General features: G+C 44.1%; 1 protein-coding gene across 1 annotated transcript in view; it reads right to left on the bottom strand.

Annotated features, from left to right (window-relative positions):
- grin2ca (glutamate receptor, ionotropic, N-methyl D-aspartate 2Ca) overlaps window positions 1-22,833 on the bottom strand; it is a 47,145-nt gene that overhangs the window by 12,739 nt on the left and 11,573 nt on the right. Inside the window, exons 2-4 of the mRNA XM_086133655.1 lie at window positions 16,546-16,981; window positions 7,009-7,610; window positions 2,302-2,416 (exon numbers count right to left, since the gene is read on the bottom strand). Of these exons, the coding sequence (XP_085989781.1) occupies window positions 2,302-2,416; window positions 7,009-7,610; window positions 16,546-16,965 (1,137 nt within the window). The 5' untranslated portion in view covers window positions 16,966-16,981. The remainder of the gene's footprint in view (window positions 1-2,301; window positions 2,417-7,008; window positions 7,611-16,545; window positions 16,982-22,833) is intronic.

Below are 22,833 nucleotides of genomic sequence, written 5' to 3'. Positions count from 1 at the left end.
AAGATGGAGTGACAGCAAGAACAGAAAGTCTTGAGCGCTCTTTGAAACGCTGATAATGTAGAAAGGATACCGAATCCTTTTTTGGGGGATTTTTAGTTTTTGCCGGTCTGCGCCTTGCAGATCCTTTGCTTTGGGTTTCAGATTGGCACATTTTGCGAATTCGATGCACAGCAACTCCGTCGGGTGTTCTACTTCACAATCCGGTTCCATCATTCATCCCCTTCTCTTTCGGCATTTGCAAATAAATTTGCAGGTGTCTTTTCAGACAGGAAAGAAAACCCCGTCCTGTAACCATAAATTTAATTTGAAGCTCAGATTTGAAACCTTAACCATGGCTTAAATTCCAACTTTGAAAGTGTAACTGTGGTTCCAAAAAATAACTTGAACTCTCCTTGTGCCTTGCAACCCAAATGGGAACCTAATCTTGGCCTTGAAACCCAATGTACGATATTCATCCTGACTTGTGATGATGGGTTTTCGGTCTCTGGTCTGCAGAAATCTAATTGAAAGTTTGGATTGTCCTTTCGTCAACCGAGCATGTATTGACTTGGGGTAAAAATTGAGACACCTTGCGGGTGTGAAATGAAAAATAAACTGCATTTTGTAACTTTTTTACAATCATTTAGAACCCGATATCAGATCAACCGCAAGAACTAAGATTGAACTTATCCCTGTTTTGCTCCTGCGGGGCTTCCTCATCCTCTCCCGTGCCTCTTCCAGACTTAATTTCACACACCCCGCTGAACAATGGCCGCTATATCGAGGGCATTCCGCTGATTTAAAGTTCATTAAAATACGCTAGAACTGTCCAACTGAAGGTGGATGGGTCGAAACTGTGTTAGCACCAGACTCTAGAACAAAAGCGCAAAAAGAAGTCAAGAGAAGGCGATCAGAAGGAACTAAAACAAGTTCAGAAAAAGCCAATCAGAAGGCCGAATCGACGTTGAGCCTCTGAGGATAAAGAACGCCCTCAGGCGCGAAGGATAAGCGCAGCCTCGTGGAGATTTGATGAAGGTTTTGTCGAGGATGCGCGTGAAATCTTTGGCCGCCGTGCGGGTTTTGACGTAAAGTTCATGGGTGTGTGGTGGAAATTTGAGCATCCCCCCACTTGGATTGCCATAAGGTTGCTGAAAGCAGAAGTGCTGACAGCGGGTGAATCGAATGGCCGCTAAAAGGTGCTCGTAAAACGCTGGCTCATTAATGCTGAAATTAACACGCAAATGTTGACTGTTGCTCAAGCGTTGAGGAGCAGAAGAAGCGGCCCGAGAGCGCACAGAAGAAAGACGCTCGATTCGTCCACACAAATGGTGATGATGTCCACAAAATGAGATTTTTATTAATTGTACAAGCAGAGGTTGCCAAAAACCTTTTGGGAGCTCATTCTAGGAGCATCTACTAAATTTTGTGCGATGGAAATGAAATGTTTAGGTGTTGAAGAGGTGGGCGAGTGGTTAGCGAGTCGACCTCACAGTGCTGAGGTACCGGGTTCGATTCCAGCTCTGGCCTCCCTGTGTGAAGTTTGCATGTTCTCCCCGTGCCTGCGTGGGTTTTCTCAGGGTACTCCGGTTTCCTCCCACATTCCAAAAACATGCATGGTAGGCCAATTGAACACTCTAAAACTGTCCCTAGGTGTAATTGTGAATGTGAATGATCGTTTGCCAATGTGTGCCCTACGATATGCTGTCAACTGGTTCAGGGTGTCCCCCGCCTACTGCCCGAAGACGGCTGGGATAGGCTCTGGCACGCCCTACGACCCTTGTGAAGATGAAGCGGGTCGGAAAATCCGGAAAATCTGACTTGATACTTCTCCATCTGAAATGCTAACCCACTTGAAACACAAATCGGAACCACGATGCCTCTTGACCGGCACGGAAATGCACCGGCCGTTCGGGAAAATAAACACACTTTCCCCAAATTCCCAATGGCCACTGATCGTGACGAAGCAAGATTGTGCGACTTGACTTCTGACTTGCTTGGCTGGACTCGAAATGTCACAGGGAATGGTCTTGACTTGCGTGATTTTTGCCACGGTCACGAAGGACTTGAAATTTAAGACTCGAAGCGCTACTTATGACTTGCACTTCTGAGACTTACCCGCACCTCCAAATTAGCCAGCTCAAGTGCGCGCGCCTGACGGAGTTGACGGCGGCAAGCGTGAGACGATCCTTCATTAAGTGGTTCACTGGTGTGAGCGCAGCCCTCTAACTAGCCTCAATAACAAGATCGCTGATGGATGAAATCACTGCCTGCGCGGCTCAAAGTCGACTTGTTCTGAACTCCTGGGCCATGAGCGTTCATTACCTTGTCCCACTGCCTCTCTCGGTCCAGCGAGATGATGTTCATTGCCGGGTTCACCAGGTAGCCGTTGGCGTTGAAGGAAAAGTCGTTGTGCTCCCAGGTTACGTTCAGCATGTGCCTGAAATGAAATGACAGAAGGAAAACCCACAGGCCAGGTCAAGTCGGTTACCCAAAAACAAAAGAAGTGATCTTTGTTGCTTCCTGTTCAGTCTGCAGGAGGTGTAGTCAGTTTCGTTCGCAAAGCATGGATCGCTTCGTTCATCCAGCCCACCGAGTTACATTATCTCGTTCGCTGTCATGGACATTTATATTCATCAACTGAAATCTAACCGTTTACTGCCACCCGTCGACTGTATCACATTTGTCAAGTATGTTTCTTAATGAGGAGACGTGGAAAAGTGTCTCGCCCAATCGCCTGTGAAATTCAAACTTCTGCATATCTGTCATGATTACGAACGGATGACAGTAGATGCATCACTTTTGATTTGGGATCAGCACAGATTTTGAGTTGAAAATAAAGAATAGGGGGTGAATATCGGCTCGTCACGTCGAGTTGGTTGACAAAAATCATCACACTCAAAATTTGCATATTATTGAGGTACTATGTTTATCTTGCAAATCATTCCAAATCCACAAAAAATATATTATAAAACCCACTGTAAGTGAAACGAAGAGATGTTTGTCATATACTGGTGAGTGATGGTAATACAAATTTTATCTACAGTCGACACCTTCATACTCATTGTTCGGCACCCACAGACTGGCATTGTTGCGGATTCCCCCACCCCACCTATAATGTTTCATGTTTTGGAATTTTTTTTCTGTATGTTTTTTCCAACAAATTTTCCTGCAGTGCATATTGAATATTGATCAGTGTCTGCTGAAGAATTTGGATTGTAAAAAAAAAAAAAAAAAAACACCAAAAAACACCAAAACAAAACATTCTCATTTTTATAGCTGTTTCTCATCCCTGATCTAATTGACATTTTCCAGACTTCATATATTTTGTTGACGCCATCCCTGGAAGGATTTAAACTGACAAAAAAATTGTGAGCCACATGGGAATGATTGATCAATTCAAGCAGAAAAATATTCAAATATGAATATGAATATTAACCCTTTCATGCACCCTGTAACCTGATAACACAAAAAGCTGTCCATTGTAGTAACCGCTGTCCCTGAAAAGGGTTAAAAAAACAGGAGCATGTGGATTTCATCGTATTGATTCATGAAATTTGTACCGGCCAACGGGCCGCTGTTAATGTCGAACCCTGTATTAAAAGTATGAGTGGTCTCAGTATCATTGATGACTCAAGAGTGAGTACAGTTATCAGTCTGGAAAAAAAGTGGTATGAAATAACTCATCATCTACTGCAATGTAAGGCTGTCTGAGCCTTTTCCATCTGGGTCCTGAAACCATGTTGAATTTCAAAGGCGAGCCGCTCCCCCTCTGTTTCGTCCGCCTCCTCTGATTGCTCGTTTTCATCACTTCCGCAGCTGTTAGATCAGAACGGCGGTGCCACTTGCGCACCTCTGCCATCACTGCAGCGGAGGTGATCAAAGTGAAGAGCCCCCCCAGTCGGGTAATCTGTGATAATCCAAATGACAGGTTAACTGTTTCATTATCCGGACAGCAATGTAGTGAGAACCGTAAGGCCTTGTTCATGTTTGATATGCAAGAATGTAAGACCAAATTGGAAAAGCTTTCTTCTCCACATTCAATACGTAGCTGCTCAAATCGTGCCCGCTGGGTTATCTCAAGAGAGATCGGTGCAGAATCAAAGCCCGGGATAGTGTTCCATCATTTCCACCTTTTTTTTCCCCCCATTGACAGTTTTGGCCTCACACTAGCCAAAGTTGTCTCCCCGACGATGATGACACCAGAGATGTGTCCCATTAGCAGCGGAACGGCTGTCAGTGTCCCGAATAACCTTGTTGGAATACAAAAGATGCTTTCTGCCGCATACGCTGATCAATTATGTTAATACTAAAATGCTCATCTTTACCTCCATTAACCTTTATTTTTTTTCACGTTCACCACAATTACTGCTTTCCCCATAATTCAAGAAGAATTTGTCAACATTTCTGAACCGATGTGCTGTAAAACAAATCCTCATTTCTAAGCACTTGCAAATATTTCCACCATTGTGAATATTTTTTATAAAATTCACCTCAAACCCAGAGAATCAACATTCAAATATTGGGTGGGCGACTTGTTAGGACGTCCGCCTCACAGTGCTGAGGAGGTGCACGGTTCGATTATGGCTGCAGCCTTCCTGTGTGGAGTTTGCATGTTCTCCCCGTGCCTGCGTGGGTTTTCTCCTGGTTACTCCGGTTTCCTCCCACATTCCAAGAACATGCTAGTCAGGTTATTGGAACACTCTAAACTGTCCCTCGGTGGGATTGTGAGCGTGGGTGTTTGTTAGTCTATGTGTGCCCTACGATTGGGTGGCAACCAGTTCAAGATGTCCTCCGCCTAGTGGCCGAAGACAGCTGGTAAAGGCCCCAGCGCACCCCGCGACCCTTGTGAGGATAAAGCAGATCAGAAAATGGATGGGCGGACAAACGCCCCAAATTCAGCAGTTCTACACCAAGTAAAATAATTCCAATGTCCCAGCATTCAGTGTTCCAAACGTTTATCTTTTTTTTTCCCAGATTTTATATTTCTTATCCACCCAAGAGGTTCAGCATTCATATGACATTTTAACAGAAAGCGCAATATCTCATTCATGTTTTATTTACTCCAAGTTCCATGGCAAAGGGTGAGCTTAGTTGTATTGTTCTAATAAACTCCTTTTAATTTAATTTTTTTTCTTTAGGATTTCTAAGGACAGGCCACACCTGCCTGTCACCAGCGACTCCCCCACACTCAATTCCCCGACCGTCCCAGAGGTATAAAGGATGATGAGATAGATGGTAGCGGGTGAGGACACAGTTTAGGGAATGACAGTGGCCATAAATCTGCAGCACCGCACCAAATAGTCCTGGATAAATAAATAAATGTTTTACGTCTTGAGATGTGAAATGGTCTTTTCAGGAAGTGTGCCATGTATCCACATTGCTAGCATGTCAGGCACAAGTGAATGCCTCCAAAACTCCCCCCACAAATCTCCTTTTTATTTTAACATAAACAAAAACTAGCGCCTAATGATGCATTGGTAAGGCAGGGCACTTACCTCAGGCCAAATGTTTCGGACACTTCTTTTGGCAACGTGGAAATGGAAGTTGCCTTCCACCAAAACGCGAAACTGATTCTGCTCCTCATCACTTTAAAAAAAAACTATTTGCAAGATGGGGAATGACAACTCTCGGTCTTCCCCAGTGCCCCAACTGCTGGGCAAATATATGATAGACCTCCCAAAATAACTTGAGTAGGTTATCTCTGGAAATATATTAACAGCATGTCTGGGCAAATATTCCGGTGGAGAATATCAATGTTTCCCTGGTGGACTCAATCAATTCACTCAGTCCCGCATTGACCCCTTCCCGGCGCCGCTCGGAATCGGATAAACCAATTGGATATCACTCTCTCTCACACTCTCCGTGCAGCCTGACTCAATCCAAACATGCATTTGAATGAGTCCTTCCCCGAGAGCTTTCCACAACAGGGCTTCCCTCTCCAACTCATGAATGACTTGCCACATAAATAAACATCCCGTCACTATTTCATTGCAAATTTATGATTTGGCGTTTGCGCCCATTCATAAATAGTCCCTGGCTTTTACCGCAATCGAACAGTTTGGATGCAGCTGCACACTGACGGCCCAAAAAATAAATAAATAAAAGAACAGACTCCAGTGTCCCCGATTGTTTCCCTAAAGTAGGGTGTCAAACTCAGTTTTGTCACAGGCCACATTGTAGTTACCGTTTCCCTTGGAGGGCCATTTTGACTGTGAAACCCTATTAATAAGTAAAGAATAATGGTTTATTCAACTATTGTTTAGATAACTCCAATGAGGGGTTTGCTAGCAAGAAAATGCTTACGATATCGCTCTTTTTTTTAATGACTAAATGAGAATTTGAAAAATTTGAACACATTTTAGCAAACATCATGGAAGTTGTCATCTTTGATTTGCTTTCACGGGCCACATAAAATTATGTGGCGGGCCAGATCTGGCCCCCGGGCCTTGAGTTTGACACCTGTGCCCTAAAGGGATCTTCATTGCCGTTGCTGTTGGCTTTATCAAGGCCTTTGTCGGCGAGCTAAGCGCAATAGTGGAATTTGAATTACGGTGTCAGGCAGTTGGGAAAGACGAAGCTGCGCAGCCTGCGGGGAACAGATGTCTTCGGAGCGGAGGGGGGAACCTGAACGTGCAATACTTTATAAAAGCAATTTTTGCCGATTTCAGGCCAAGGAAATGTCTTTACAACAAACCGTCAGGAAAAGACCGAGGGCAACATGGCGCCAATCCATATGAAAAATTGCTTGGATTGTCAAATCGTTATTCTCGCTACTCCCCTGAAGTCTCCTTTTGGAATCATCAGAACATGCTGTAGTCGGCTTTTCCTGACATTTTTGTGGTGGCAGTATGATGCTTTTAGGCGGTTTTACGTCAACTGGAACTGTGGACAAGTTGGAAGGAATTCTGGAACAGTTTCAAAAATCTGAAGCTGAAGGTTTTTGCGCTAACTTCACTATCTGAGCATGTCATCGTCACGTGGCCGTCAATTCCACGCCAGCCTTCAAGGTATAAAAAGTCTCATGCTTACCTGAAAAGCGTGTCGTTAGTCGCCAGGGTCTTGACAGGATTGTGGCAGTCGTTGTGTCCCTCCGGCAAAAAGCCCCTCTGCTTGCGGTAGCTCTGCACGCCCTTCACCACGATGGCCACGCCGTCCCGCACCCTCTTCCTCAGGCTCAGCCTCCAGCGGTCAGTGATGATGCTGATGAGCCCCACTGGGAAGCTGTCGGGTGGTGACATGTCAGGGTTGCCCACCGCCAGGCTGGGGATGATCCAGATGTAGCCCGGCCCAACCAGTCCGGCCTCGGCAGCCATGGTGAAGAGGTACTGGGCCTCCTCGTGGGAGCAGTAAACCAGGAGCACCTGGGCGTCAATCTGCTGCAACAGCCGTCGCGCCCGGATGTCGTTGGTGGTGTCGGCGGACATGTCGAACATCAGCACGTCCTGGAGCTCCCACATGAAGTAGCTGGTGTCAATGTAGGCCTTGACGTAATCCACGTAGGCCTCATAGCCCGGGTACAGGCTGGTGATGACCACAAAGCTGTCCCAGTTGTACTCCTCCATCACCTTGAACATGCCGTTGATCTGCTGCTCGATGGACGAGCCCAACTGCAGGAAGTTGGAGCCCTCGCCCTAGCGGAAGAAAAATCACGCCTGGATGAGAGGTGACAGAAGTACTCACACTCACTGGGCAGGTGTGGGTAACCTAAGATCGATAAACTCTCAATTAAAAGTAGCCGCAGGTGCAGCAGGACGGGAAGAAAGTACTTGTCTTTTGTTATGTCCCACCACTGGTCCAGATGAAATATTCACTCAGGAGTTAATGCAGTTGCTGTTCATCAACAAGCCAAATAAACACTTAATTTCTGTACTGTGATGTTCAGTGAGAACCTCTCCGTCATCTCGTAAGTGACTCTTGGCCATTCAGACGTGCCTAAGTGCTCCCGGAGCTCCAGACTCCTTCATCACCTAAAAGCACGTGTCTTATTTTTTGCCAAGGCAAGGTCCACCTATTTGCAAATACAGAAGGAATGCTACCATCCGTGTCACGGGTCTCCCTTTTTTCATCGGCGACCTTGGCGGAGGATTCATTGAAAATTAATATGACCAAAAATATTCAGAGCGAAGCAAAATCTTGAGTGGTCTTTTACTGAACTTCAGGTCCTATACGGAAGACGGTGTTTCTGGTGGAATCAGTTCGTTGTCACGATCAAAGATGGGACGAAGTCAGATATGCCACGATCTGGGCGTCATGGTCTGGTGCATGCGGTCATACGACTGAGTGCATGGCGGTGTCGGTCCTTAAAGAACTTCGTCGTCACGGCAAATTCGGATTATAGCACGGAACTTTATTTTCCGAAGTATTAGCCAATCATCTGGTTTTAATAGAATGCTGACCACAAAAATGTCCAAAAAAAGCACTGCTGGGCCTTTACCCTGATCTTCCGTACAGCCAGCCTGAGAGCAATGTACCCTTTCAAAGCCCCCTAAACTCATGTCGTTTGCTTTTCCGAGAACCTATCACGATTAAATCACTTGTTAATAGACAAATCAATTTTTAAAAAAATCTCAGAACAGTGAAAATCTGGCTTCTTGAAGATACGCACGTACATATGGTCTAAACAGGTCCTTTGTCAAAAGGCAGAGATCAGCGTAGTTGCTTTAGAATAGCGGTGCTGGTGGAATGATGCCATTTTATGATGAATTATGGGTAGACTCCAAGCACAATTTTGTGTCTTTGGTGTTGGGACTTTTCCTAGCATCTCTTGAACCGTTGTGTTTTAAAAACTGCCGGATGATCTTGACCTTCTCCTCCGTGGGGGAATAAAAGCGCTCTAGTGAGCGGGGTAAGGGTGGGGGGCGGGATCCTCACAACTGAGGCGAGAGTGGGGTCAAGTACCCCGAGACTGCGTGCGGGTCTGTGATCTTGTTCCGCCTGGCTCCTCAGTGTCCTTGAGAGACCGCCTGGTGATGTATGAGCATCTTATGAGTCCCGACGTCACAGCTAAATCCACCCACTTTCTCCACGCTGCTGAGTGCTGGGAAAAAAACCCCTCTTAGTTCTCTCTCGCTCCTTTTCAACCACCACCGGAGAGAAGCACAAAGATCAATGCCATTCCAAGTATATACAGTGCTACCTTGACTTACAAGTTTGATTCGAACCGTGACCACGCTCGTTACTCTGTACATCCGCATATCAAATAATTTTGCCATCCTTCGAAATGCCATTAAATCTGTTCCGGCACCCTCCAAATCACATTTTTGTTGTTTTTAATATCGTCGAAGTTCATTACAACATACTGTACCTCGAAGGTCATAAGGAATCTATACGTTATAACGGTAGTTCGTTGTAACCATTTCCAACAAAATGGCCGCCAACTATGATGTATAATAGAGTATGAACATTGATCGGTGTCCCTACTTCATCTCTGAAAACATTCAGTCAGCAAATGTTACCCGCCATAGGCAACTGCCAGTACCGCCGACCAGGCCAACTGTTACCATTTTACGAAGTGTAGGCTGAGCTTCGTCTGGGAGAGCTCACTTTTGACAGTGAGAGACAATTTCAGCCTTCGCAGACAGCGAAATATGCTTCCGTTTACCAGACATGTTTTCAGACCACGTGCTCAGGGACTGCGGCGGGGCTTCGCAAGTTACGGCAGGAAGTACAACAATGTATAACGCGGCTGCAGTTATCATCCCACGATTTGTTGTAACAAAGGCCTTTTTTCAATTTTCATTTGGAAAAAAACATCTTCTGCTGATGAGGCTGTTTAAAGCTTCTTGTTTTTGGCTACCATTGGTTCCACATCGCGGCAGGAATGATGGAAGATCAAGTCGGAGATATAAAAAAAAAAAATGAATTCCAAGTGTGAAGAACCCGCCGCTTCTGACGCTTCTCTCTCTTTCTCAGGAGTCTTTCAGGGGGATGTATCGGGACTCGAGAGGTCGCAGTTGCTATAAAATGGCTTTTTTGTTTTAAGACCGAATTAGTTTTGAATCAAGGTGAAAGCTAAAGGAGCACTGTAATTATTCTCCAATGTTAGTGTTTCAGCTCCGCGACAAAAAGAGTTGCAATGTTGTTTTTTTTTAACGTACACTTTAATTCTTTAAAGCTGTCAGATGAAGACAGACACTTCCTGCCTTCTCTTCTTCGTTCAAAGACAGCCTCCAAAATCGTAAATTAATGGTACCTTCAACGACATTAAGAAAATCGAATACAGTGAACCAAAACAGAAAATCTAGCAAGCAAATGACAAAATAAATTCAATGGGGGTGTTTGTGAACACACAACAAAGGATATTTTCTTTAAACATCAACATAGACAATTCTGAACCGGTTCAGTCTCCTACATTAGTATCCAAAGTCTCATATTTTGGGAAATTAATTTTTAAAACGGTACACTTGGTGTATGAAACAAGATGTGATATCATGGCAGGAATGATGAAGGTTAGAAGCGCTACTTTGACTGTTCTCAGTCTCGGTGCTTAGAGTTGTTATGCCAAAACCCCCAAGTATTTCATTTTCTCAAGACCAATAAGAGCATATGGGGACATTTTCCAAAAGTCAATGTACCGCTGTCTTGGCTGCTCCTTTATGTCCTAAAAGTTACAGCAAACTGGAAAATAGGAACATTATCTTTGCTTTTCATTTCATCTTTGCTTAATTAAAACCACCGTATTTATATCTTCCAAGCGTGCCAGTACAGTAAATTAATTTCAGTTATCAGTGAAATGGTTGAGCGTAAGGGAGGTGCCACCAGAGGCTGATTGGTGTACGTCCGTGCATAGCTGCGGCAGAGCACAATTCACTTTATTGCCCTACCGGGTCAGAACGTGACTCTTTGCCAGAGCCAAGCTTCTCACACAGTCAATCAGACTCCGTTAACACCGAGTTGACTGATAGCCCGCTACACGACAGGCCCGGGGCACTGCCGCTGGCCGCCCCAATGTGCTCTGAATTGTAGCAGGGATCCCTCACTAGTCCTTTTTTTTTCTGCTGCTCTTTTCAATTAGTTTGGATCAGAGTCAGTTTTGTCAACAAAACGTAGATTGCCTCTAACAAGAGATGCATCAACTGTAGAAATGCGTGAAGCTGCAACAGCTGCAAGAACACGCACTGTGGACAGCAGTTCAGTCATTGACTTTTATAAATGTCGTCCAACACAGAGGTTCTCAACCCCTGTGCCGCGGACCGTTATCGGTCCGTGGGTCATTTGGTACCGGGCCGCACAGAAGAATAAAGAACTTACAGTACATTAGTGCCTTTTTATTTATTTTGGAATATGAAAGATGTTTTATTTTGAAAAATGACCGGCCCACTCTGCATAATATGCGGCGATGGTGAGTCGTATTTTTCATGCACTTTGTATTTGCGGTGTATCTTATTTTGAAGGCACGTTTAAAATTGTTGCGGCCAGATAGGAAGTTCCTCGTGTCATTATGTTTCGAAAATACCACCGTTTTCATGCAGGTCATATAATATTATTTTGTTGTATTTGTCCATCACACCTCAAAAGGCGGTCCCTGAAAATATTGTCTGACATGAAACCGGTCCGTGGGGAAAAAAGGTTGGGGACCGCTGTTCTCACAGTTGAATTCAAGTGGTGGCCATATTCATTTCTGCGAGACTGTTCGATTGTCATCACACCTTCCAGGATTCTCCTCATTATATACATAGAATGTGCTAGATTGTGAGAACAATTCCGTAGTCCGGAACGGAGAGACGCACTTCCACAGAAGCTTGTAGTAACATTCTGTAGTCCTAAAGAAGATTAACGTCACTGAGTGGAAAGCTTAGCTTTTTCCGCGCTCAGATTACATTTACAGTGGTAAATATGTTCACGAGAACGCTTCATCCCATGGACAAACTCGGCTCGTGCCCCGCAGGAGACTCCTTCAGTGCCCACCTCACGACAATTGGCGTGAAGACACCTTTCGGAAAGGTCTCCGCTCGCATGCGAAAAAGCTCTGCCCGGCTGCAAGATTAGCGGCTGTCAGACCCGATGAGGGTTCGACAAGAGCGGCAAAGCGGCGATTATCTGCAAACAGCTGTTTGCGGGAGGGCGAAACGGCACTTTTATAAATCTTAACAGGGACCATATGGAGTCCCTACCTGCACTGAAACACTTTCATTCGACTGAAGGTGACTGGAATGACTCGGGTTGCTCTATTAATAGACTCGGGATTGCGTCCAAAAAAGCTAAAGGAAGGCGGAGATTGATATCAGTTGGCTGGAAGAGGCTTACAAGCACAATGAAAAAAAAACAAAAAAAACGAACAGAGCAATGAATAAAAGGGGGTATGGCGACACGAGTGAAGTGCTGCCATCTCCGCTTGGTTTTCTGCAAAGAGTGACTTCCGGCTGCCGCTCTTTGGCCGCGACATATGGGCCGACTGCGGCATCCTGCCTAGCCCCACGTCAGCTAGATCCCGCCCGGCAACCCGAAGCAGACACACGATTCCCTGATCGCTTGCCATGGCTGGAGCCGAACCAGATTAGCAAACTGCAGACGCGCTCCGAATTGGACCACAAAGAGTCTCTGTGACCAGAATAAACATAGTAACATGGACTTTGGAATATATTCAATTCAACCCAAGAGTGGGCACTTTTCTTGGACATACACAAAACTTCATTGGGAATTAAAAATGAATAAAAACATGGCCGTGACTGCAATGAAAATCAGAGGAAGTGTCAATACAGCCATACCTCTACTTACGAATGTCTCTTCATATGAAATTTTCAAGTTACGAAAGGCCTCAACAGGAAAATATTGCCTCTTGTTACGAAAGAAATTTCAAGATACGAAAGGTAAAAATAAAGTGTGGGCTGTTCCTCGCAGCTCCGAGTTTCCTGAACTCAACATAATTACAGCTGCTCTGCCATTGGCTATTACCTAGCATCATCCTGGCATCCCATTGGCTAAGAGGTACCTCTACCATACGTGTCTTTGTGTGTAGATAGATAAATAGATGGATATGTGTCTTTGCAGCTTCCTCGTCATTCACCCCTCGGGCCATGAGGCATTCCGATAATTTTACGGAAATGTGAATCACCCAGAAAAAAGGTTCACCAGTCGGGCGATCGCTCACTATGTTGATGTTTGCCGTGGACATTTTCGAGGGATTGTTAAAAACCGACAAAAGCAAATGTCCTTGCATCAGTTCTTTACAAAACGCCAGGCAAAAAACACTTTTGAGAGACAAACTAAAGAGACGCAAAAAACCACAAGGATGCAGTTAAAAGTTAAATGACCATCATTGTTATTCTTTACACTATTCTTTGTTTTTTACATTATGCACAACTCTAATTTATTGTACAATAATCTAATTGTAACATGTGTTTGTTGGGGGACTTGGAATGGATTCGGGCATTTACATGCGTCTCAACGATACAAGGAACTTTTTCATCATATTTGCAAGTATTGAGACGTAATAGCAGTCTCGTTTCTCTCTTGTCACACCTGGTACGTGATTACCCAAGACAAAAGATGACACTGGCAATTAGACTTTGTGAGGACCTTTTGGCATATCACCACATGATGTATCCGCCGGCAGTTAGCGTTCCTCTCTCGCTAATTACTGGCGAGCAGTCCTATTTCATCTCAACGGCCGCCTTTGTCGCAGCGCGCCCATTTCGTAATACGCCTGTTTGCAGGCTAATATATTCCCACCGGGTCACACCTGGAAGAGAGGCGTTAAGAACGGAGGTGAGAAATGGGAGGCATTAGCGGCTGAGAGCTATCACACCCCAGAGGCCAGCGCGAGGACAAGGTCAACCCAATGTCAAACGCATCCACTATTCCATTCGGTGCAAAACAGACCGGCCGAGCGGTAATCGTCATTTTTTTCAGGCCGTGTTTCGCACCGCTCACGCCGTGATAATGAGGTATTCTTGTCGGACGCAAGCGTGCAAATGTGCATATTGGGGGTCCTGCTGGGGTGAACCAAATGTGAACAAATCCAATCAGGGCAATTTGATTCAAGCGAAAGGAGCAGACGCCAAAGTCTACAGTCATGTTTTGCTCTTAATTATTCCCGAGATCATTTGCTGCTAGAATCGTAAATATGACAAGCCGCAACAACATGACAAATCACGAGCGCGGAGCCGAGGGCAGCTTATTTTAGTGGGGGGAAAAACATGATTTTAATGTACAAGTGAATGAAGTTATGAGCTTGTTCACGGAATGAATTAAATTCAGAAGTCAAGATACCACTGAACTCATTCAATCCCAGCCATTTTCACTGGAGCAACCCCCTCAATCCCAGCCTTTTACTGGATTTTGACTGATCTTGCAAGGCCCACAGACTATTTGGTTCGAATGCTATATAAACATGGAGCCTACCAAAATAAAGTTAGGACTCTCTTCTTTCTGTAGAAAAAAAAAATGTTTCTTTTTCCATTCTTCAGCAATCGGCATTACAAAATGGCTAAATTTCATGAAAATGGCGATTCCTGGGCAAAAAACAGAGAAAAAAAGCTTTTTGTAAAAGCATGCATTTCAAGCACGTGAGGCACCACTGCCACCTACTGGTCACTTTTTTACATGATTTACAATGCAAACGGCTTATTCTCATTCACAGATTGCATCAGACCCTACTCCTCTCTGTGACGCAAAAAAAAGATTTAGACGTACAAGTACGACCTTGGTAGGTGAAGCCTAATTTTAAAAAGAGGTACAAGTACATCTTGTGGAATTAAAGAGTTAATTAAGGGCTTGCACACTTTGATACGATTTTTGCTGTTTGCATCGGGGCTTGGTTGCTAACCTCTGCTAACACGGAGAAACTGCACGTACAAATTTTGTTTTTTAAAGCAGATACTGTTCCATCGATCCATGAACAAGTTCGTAACTCCGCTTACTCGAGTTGTGGCTTGTAGACGCTCCTTGCAAGTGTTTCGTATCACCGCTCGGTACTGTGCGATTGACTGTGCCGTTTCATAAATGGTGACAAGTGCATCAGCGACTGTGGCTCTCCTTACCCACACGGAAGAGTATTTTGACTCTTCTCAAGCGATGGCTATGCCACAGAGCTGCGAACACTTGCGAGTGTTTTCGAGGCTAGCGAATGTTGCGTTCTCATCAGGGGTTCTGGGTTGCCGGACATTCGCCAACAGTTTTTGTGGTTTTTACTTGTCGCGGCTACATTTTCAACATGTTTAAAATTCCCTTGTGGCAGAAAAGTACAGGCGAAAGGCAACATTCGCTACCTTAGAAAACACTCGCAATCGTTGGAAAGTTACAGCTCGCACAACGCTGGTCGGCTTTGACCTAGTTTGAGAACCACTGTCATCAGCACAGTTTAATCAAAGAAAATGACAGCCTGCAAAAGTTGTCTGGTAGCACGCAAAGTCATGTAAAGATGACTGATGTCCATTTTGGTTGAGCTAATTAGCACTCAGAGGACCGGACGTGAGATAATTAGCTGTTATTTCATCCTGTGTTAAGCACTGTAATTATCCTTGACCGAGTCTTTGGGTGGGTTGACATCAAGAGAATATGAATTTTGGGTTCTTTGCGATAAGAACGTCGACTCGATGGCCGTTTGAAATAGTTTGCTCGCCAAATCGCTGATGTCATGCAAACGGGCGTCTGCGATTTGGACCATGCCGTAGTCAATGCCGTTGACAGCAAGATTAATAGGAGTCAGGTCTCTCCAGACAAAAGAAAGGTCAGCAAGCTTGTTCAGACCAAATAAACAGATCTCCAATCCACCCATGCGTGTCATGCTGGGTCAATGAAGGTGAGGTCTGGTTGGCTTTCAAAAAGGTCGTTGGTTAGGGTGATTAAAGAACCGCACAGGGATTTGGGTTCATATTGAGCTCCGGACCCGACCTCGTGCCATTGGGTGACTTTCACTTGGATGAGTGGTGGACTTTCAATTTACTGTTGGCATTTTTCGTTCAGGTTCTCAAAGGAAAACATCAAGATTTACATTCAACTTGAGGTGTGGACCAAAACGGATCCAATCAGCTGTCGTCTTCCTGGTGCTAGTTTCGCCTGCACTTCTACTCATAGCATTCAAAGCAAAGCTTTGGGATTTGGGTTCAAATGAAAACTTTGAAGCGGCCCGGTCGTCGAGTGGTTAGCGCATCAACCTCACAGTGCACTGTGTGGAGTTTGCATGTTCTCCCCATGCCTGCGTGGGTTTTCTGCGGACACTCTGGTTTCCTCCCACATTCCAAAAACATGCATGGATAATGGAACACTCAAAATTGTCTCTAGGTGTGAGTGTGAGCGCAGATGGTTGTTTGTCTGTGTGTTCCCTGCAATTGGCTGCCAACCGGTTCAGGGTGTCCCCAGCCTACTGCCCGAAGACAGCTGGGATAGGCTCCAGCACGCCCCGCGACCCTTGTGAGGATAAAGCGGATCGGAAATTGAATGGATGAAAACCTTGAACCGACAGGACACAATCTGGCAACTTCCTCCTGTTAATTTGAGTCACCTGTGTTAGCCTTTCTACTTTCGTGCTAGCTTATTTGCAAACATTGAGTGGTTTTTGATGCTAAAGTTGGGTTTTGACCTGGGCACAACAGGAAACTGTGTGTCTCGTAGCTTGGTTCTGACCTTGTAAGGCAGGACGACGGCAGAGCCTCCGCTGATCCCCACAATGGGCACGCCGGTCTGAGTGGAAATGAAGTCCAGGATCTGGGCTACGGCTTCGGAACCCACGTTGTCCTCGAAGACCACGCCATGGACGCGGTTGGTGGACAGCGTGTCGCAGATGCGGGTGAGCAGCGCTCTGGGGTTGGTGTTGTTCACCAGCACAGTGATGGGGTTCACCTCCAGGGGCAGGTCCATGAAGTTTTCACGACTCAGCCGCCCCTTGATCTCCGACTGGTAGGCCGAGCCGCTGAAAACCACCGCCACGTTCACGGCGGGCACCGGGATCCCGAAGGGCCTGGCTGAGCAGCGGAGGGTGGCGCTATAGAGCAGTAGCAGCAACAGCGGTGGCCACCACAAGGAGGCGCTCAAACGAACGCCCATCTCAGTCACCTATTGCCTGCAGGAAGGGGTCAACAGAGTGCACTGACATCAGATAGTTTTTTTTCTTTATTTACTTCAGTGGTTCTCCACGGGTGTCACTCAAAATTATTTGCAATAAATTATGCTATATTATGTTGCGAATAGTTTTTTGTATTTTTTTGTTTAAACACAAAAATATACAGTATAGAATTCCCTTGTTTAAAAAAAAAAGACTTTTTATTACACACTTGAATCTAGTAAAATTATGACGTTTTATCCATTCATCCATGTCATCATTATGACTTTATTGTTGAAAAAAATTATTGTAAATATTATGACTTTGTATGCTAGACAGAATATAGTGCGTCCTCGTTCTTGGAAAAATGACCACTTTTTTTTCCTGGAAAAAAAATTCTCATTTGTTTTTTGTTGTCATCCTGACAAAATACAGATACCTTCTTTTTTTACACATTTTTTAGCCTTGCAAATATATCTTCACATTCCTTTTTATCCTGACAAAAAACGGCTTTGTCCTTGTAACAGTGACTACTTTCGTCCTGGGATGACTTAGAATTTGCTCAAGAGATTACATTTGTTGTTTTATTTATTTTGAACATTCAGCGACTCTATGAGAAATTTATACAAAAGTACCATATTTTCCATACGAAAAGGGGCACCAAAAAGCATTCGATTTTCTCAAAAGTCAACAGTGCACCTTATAATCCGATGCGCCTTATATAGGGATCAACATCTTGATTTCTTGGACAAAAAAAGCTGCAGCAGTTGTGAAAGTGCTATATAAATAAAGCGGTGTTTGATTGTATTCCCTTTAGCGGAGCTCCATCTAGTGGATGCAGAACACAACTGCAGCCACTATTGTAGCTTCTATGCGACTTATAATGCAGTGTGCCCTATATATTTGAATATACAGTATATATATATTAAAAAACAGTTTTAAAATAGGGCACTCATTGAAGGTACACCTTATAGTCCGAAGCGCTTTATAGTGCGGAAAATACGGTAAGTCAGATGGTCTCACCCCAGTGGCCCATCCCTTGACCCTCAATGGCATGATATTAATATCGTCTATTTTTTCGTTTCTCTGCAGGTTTTTGCATCCTCTGACTCAAAAAACTGATCATGTTGGGCTCGTTTTTCCTTCGAGTACCGCACAGTGCCCAGTGGTCGTCAACCTGCCCCACTCTGAAATCAGTTGAACCGTCAAGTTGTGTTGTGCAAATACGCAGTCATCCACACCACAGTTCATTGTCTTATTTTAGCGGCCCCGGTGCTGCTCGTTGCGCCGTAACGGAGAGGCCATTAACGGCAGCTCAGAGCGGTATTTTTAGAGTGTCAGGCCGGCGTGCAGCGCGGGGCCACTGACCGGGACTCTTAGGGTGGCATCTGCCGCCTGGCTGCTGTTGCGGCGTGTGCTCCAACACAACAGATGGAGGCCAGTGTTTAATGCAACAAATGGAGAACAAGAGGATTTGTCAGCCCACTCTCTCTCGTGACATTACGCTCGAGGCCGTTGCTTCATTTTTCAGACTTAATCTGCCAACGGTCTACTTGGCAGTTGTCGTGAACTGACATCATTATCGCAGGTTCTCAAACTTTTTGGGATCCAAGGGAAAATGTCTTCCAAAGTACCCACTTTGAATTAAATGTAACTGCAGATGTGGACTTTAAAATTGCCAAGAAAGATTCATCATGTTACATTACATTCGGATAACTCTTTAAGAGGTGTGTTCTATCAAGAATAAAACCTTTATGAATTTTGAATGAATATTTTGTCGGAAATTTTAAAAACATAATATGGGAATAGAGTTCAAATTTATTTTTTTTTAAAGAAAACAAAAAATCTTCAAGAACAAATATTTTATCGGTATAAAAACTCAACCTTCTGAGGAATAGTCATGTTTTGATGAAAAAAACATATCGAATCTGTACATCTTTAAATGATAATGTTTCAAGATCTAAATCTACCAACCTTTTAAGGTCAATGCGAAATTTTTTTCATGATAAAAAGTCAATCTAATTAAAATACTTTATTTATTATATATATATTTTTCCAGATTTGAAGTCCTATTTTTTTCAAGCAAAATGCTGCCAACTTTTACTTGAACAAAGACGCATTTTGTCGGGGTAAAAAGTCGCAATCTTTTGGGGATACAGTCATGTCTTTCCACGATCGTAATCGGATTCAAGTCCAATTATGACATTTTAACAGGACAATTTCAAAAGTTACAACTTGATTCCCCTACTGTAATATTGCTACGGCTTGCGGACCCTTACTACCGCCGGTACCAAACGCTCTGGTTTCTTTCCCCGTTGGTAGATGCAAATTTGAATTTCTCCGACAGCCAAGTTGGCCTCTCAGCTAATCCGAGCTCTTTGTGTGACCTTGTTAAGGGACTGGATTTTCCAGCGTTAACTGAATTTATTGCTTCCAAAACTTGTCATGCATCGCCGTCGTACCCGACGGTAGCACAGAAGACGACCCCGGCAGAAGGAGCGTCCTGCCAACATTGTTGCCACCTTTTTTCAAAGGTGTCAAAGTGGCACTGGGAAGACCTGCAGGCGCATCGCATGCCGGTCCCCCCGCCAGAGAGATCTGATCTAGCATGTGATGGCGTCCCACTGTGGTGACTATATCGTAATCCCTCGCTAATCCCCGTCAGGCTTGATTGTAGAGTATAAATTTATCAGATTTGGCATGTGCACGAGGTTGCATGGAGGCGCCGAAGTGTGGTGCCATGTTGTGTCGCAACACGTCAGGAAGCACTTACAGGAGGAGCAGCGTAATTAAGAGCAAGAGGCAGAGAAGGCCGCCAACTAAACTCCAGTGATTGCAAAGACAATATTTTGCCTCAGATTATTGTCATAAAATCTGTTCATACGGAATACGTTGCTGCTACGTGTGTGTTAAAGGAGCAGTTGTCGGATGCTAATATAATTAGCTTGTGTGTTAGCATTAAACTCGTGGACTTTTGTTAGACGAAATGATATTGTTTAATTGATCATTTTGGTGTTCTAATATACAGCGGTACCTCGATTTACGAGTGACTCGGCATAGGAGTCTTCCAAGAAACCGTACGAGCTGTTTCTTAGTCATTTTTTGGTCTTAAATTATGAGCAAAGATTTTGAGTTTTGAGCGGCAGCGTTTTCGGCAAATGGTGAATAATTTTTTAACTGAGGGCAAGTGCTTGCTTCATGCTGTTAATTGTCACTTTCAGCAGGAAATGAACGGAAAAAATAAACATCAAACAAAGAGAATCACGCGTGTGTTCAGCCAAATAGGTGTCAGGTGAATGTGCATTAGCTTAATGCTAACACGCTAAATGGCTAATGAAACTTGCATTAATCTCAATGTTGAGGGGTTCCACCTTGAAGCAACAGATATTTGATCACACTAAGGTGCAGCAGCACATTTATGCTAACAATATAGCAACACTCACAAGCACATGCATATTCTTTATCCTGTGCAAAAAAAAATAATTAATTAGCTTATTGATCAGTTGTAACCATCTTCATGTATAACGCCACACCAAAAGGAGCCGAACGCATGAACTCATGATGCAAAAACTGTTTGATCTTTTCATTCTGTTGAATTATGCTTTTTACAATACAGTAGTGGGTGGCCCGGTAGTCCAGTGGTTAGCACGTCGGCTTCACAGTGCAGAGGTACCGGGTTCGATTCCAGCTCCGGCCTCCCTGTGTGGAGTTTGCATGTTCTCCCCGGGACTGCGTGGGTTTTCTCCGGGTGCTCCGGTTTCCTCCCACATTCCAAAAAACATGCGTGGCAGGCTGATTGAACACTCTAAATTGTCCCTAGGTTTGAGTGTGAGCGTGGATGGTTGTTCGTCTCTGTGTGCTCTGCGATTGGCTGGCAACCGATTCAGGGTGTCCCCCGCCTACTGCCCGGAGTCAGCTGGGATAGGCTCCAGCACCCCCCGCGACCCTAGTGAGGATCAAGCGGTTCGGAAGATGAATGAATGAACAATACAGTAGTGTGCTACTTTTGTATATTGCGATTTTTCACCTGTTGCAGGTCGGTCTGTAACGTACTGTATTCCTCGTGATAAACGGGGGCTCACCGTCGCACAAGTTAAAAAAATAATAATAATAAAAAATTGTTCGTCAAAGTCAACTGTAATTATTGGCCGGCGCGTGCGTGGTGACGATGAGCTCCTGTCACCGAGTTATTGATGACTCGTTTCCCGTTTGGTTTAATTCTGAATCCTGTGTCGTGTTCGACCTTCACGTGTCTGCCTCAGCTGTTTGGCTGTCTTGATTGAGCGTGTGCAAGGTCGGGAGCCTTTTAAGTATTTGCACCACGTAGCACGCTTGCCCGTCAAAGGCATTAACCCCCAAACTATTCTCGTGCTGTCGCAGCTGAAACGTGGATAATGTCATTGCACAGAACCTTCTTGTTTCCCACTGTGTCCACCTGTCCATCACAACATACGTCCAAACCCAATTTCACAAGCTAAAAAAAAAAAAATCTCCCCCCGCCCCCCAAAAAACGACTCAAGAAGCCGTGCCCCAAAAGAGTGTTTTTTAATACATCTAAAATGTTGCTGTCATGGGTCATGAACAATGAAAATTCAGCCTCCAAAGCCAGTTTCACTTTGCAGCATGCCATTGGCAGACGGGTTTGAAATGAATAGTCTTAAGACGTTTCTTTTGCTAAAGAGTTTGCCGTCACGCGCTGTGAACAAAAATTATGGCTCAATAGCGGCCAAGGAATGTTGAGAAAATTCTGCCCTGAAAGCCATTTTCGCTTATTTACATGAAATTTGGGAGGTATATCTACTATGAATAGACCCGCAAAAAAAAGTCTCAAAAAGCCATACCACGAAAAAAAAAGAGATTTAGTTGTGTGCTGTGATCTCAAAACTTTTTAAAGAAAAATAACTAATGTTCACAAATACAAAGATGTATTTTGTCACAGGAAAAAAAGTGGTCATTTTTACAACAAAAAATACATTTTGGCAGAATGAAAAAAATCGCAACCTTGAGAGAATAATCACACATTTTCAAGGAAAAAAAAGTCAAACTTTAGGGGTTAGACTAAGAATTTGTTGGGATGAAAAAAAATCTAACAAGAATTCAATTACATTTTTTAAAGAAAAAAAATCATTAGACGTTTGGTCAGAGAAAGAGGAGAAATGACAAAGATTTCTTTTTTTCCGAGAAAAAAAATTCATTGTCTTTACAAGAAAAAAGGACGTATCAGGTTGGAATAATAAGTCGTAATCTGTTCAGAATTATTTTTCATATTTAAATTGAAGTAAATGGGGGAGTCCGATTTTTCAAATTGCATCTTTAGTCTTGTAATCAAATGCCTTTTATTCTCAGAAAGACACCTTTACTCCTCCTCCCCCTTCCCCCTCACCAAAAAATAGGACGCGAGTATATTCTTGAAAATTTATTCTAAAAAAAAGGACTTCATTCTTGTAATCACATTTCTTCCTTTTCCGACTTCAATCACATCAGTGTCTCAAACCAAATATAGGGAGGAGTAATTGCTTTATTAAGTGTTTTATCCGTGTGCCGGTCCCTACAAAATAGTTTATAGCAAAGTATTTTGCTCACTACCAAGCTACAGCTGGCAAGATCCTAAAAAAAAAAAAAACATTCACGTAGCCTGACAAGGATATCAAAAGTCAGCCGGGGACATCCCTTTTTGAAAGCCGAGATACATGACCAGCGGCGGGCCGGCGTGGACTCGCCATTTTGTTGAGCATGAACTCGCGACCGAAATAGATGGAAGTCGTCGCTCGGTTGTGCTTTCATCTCGCTCGCCTGCCGCGCGGATTTCATGCTTTGACAGCAAGCGACACTTCATGAAAGTCAGCGTCTTTAAATGTACAAATTGGAGAAGA

The sequence above is a fragment of the Hippocampus guttulatus genome, chromosome 16 (genome assembly GCF_054856545.1).
Source record: "Hippocampus guttulatus isolate MCC_2025c chromosome 16, RoL_Hgut_1.0, whole genome shotgun sequence".
In the NCBI taxonomy this organism is placed as follows: Eukaryota; Metazoa; Chordata; class Actinopteri; order Syngnathiformes; family Syngnathidae; genus Hippocampus; species Hippocampus guttulatus.
This window is presented reverse-complemented; position numbering and strand designations above follow the sequence as displayed.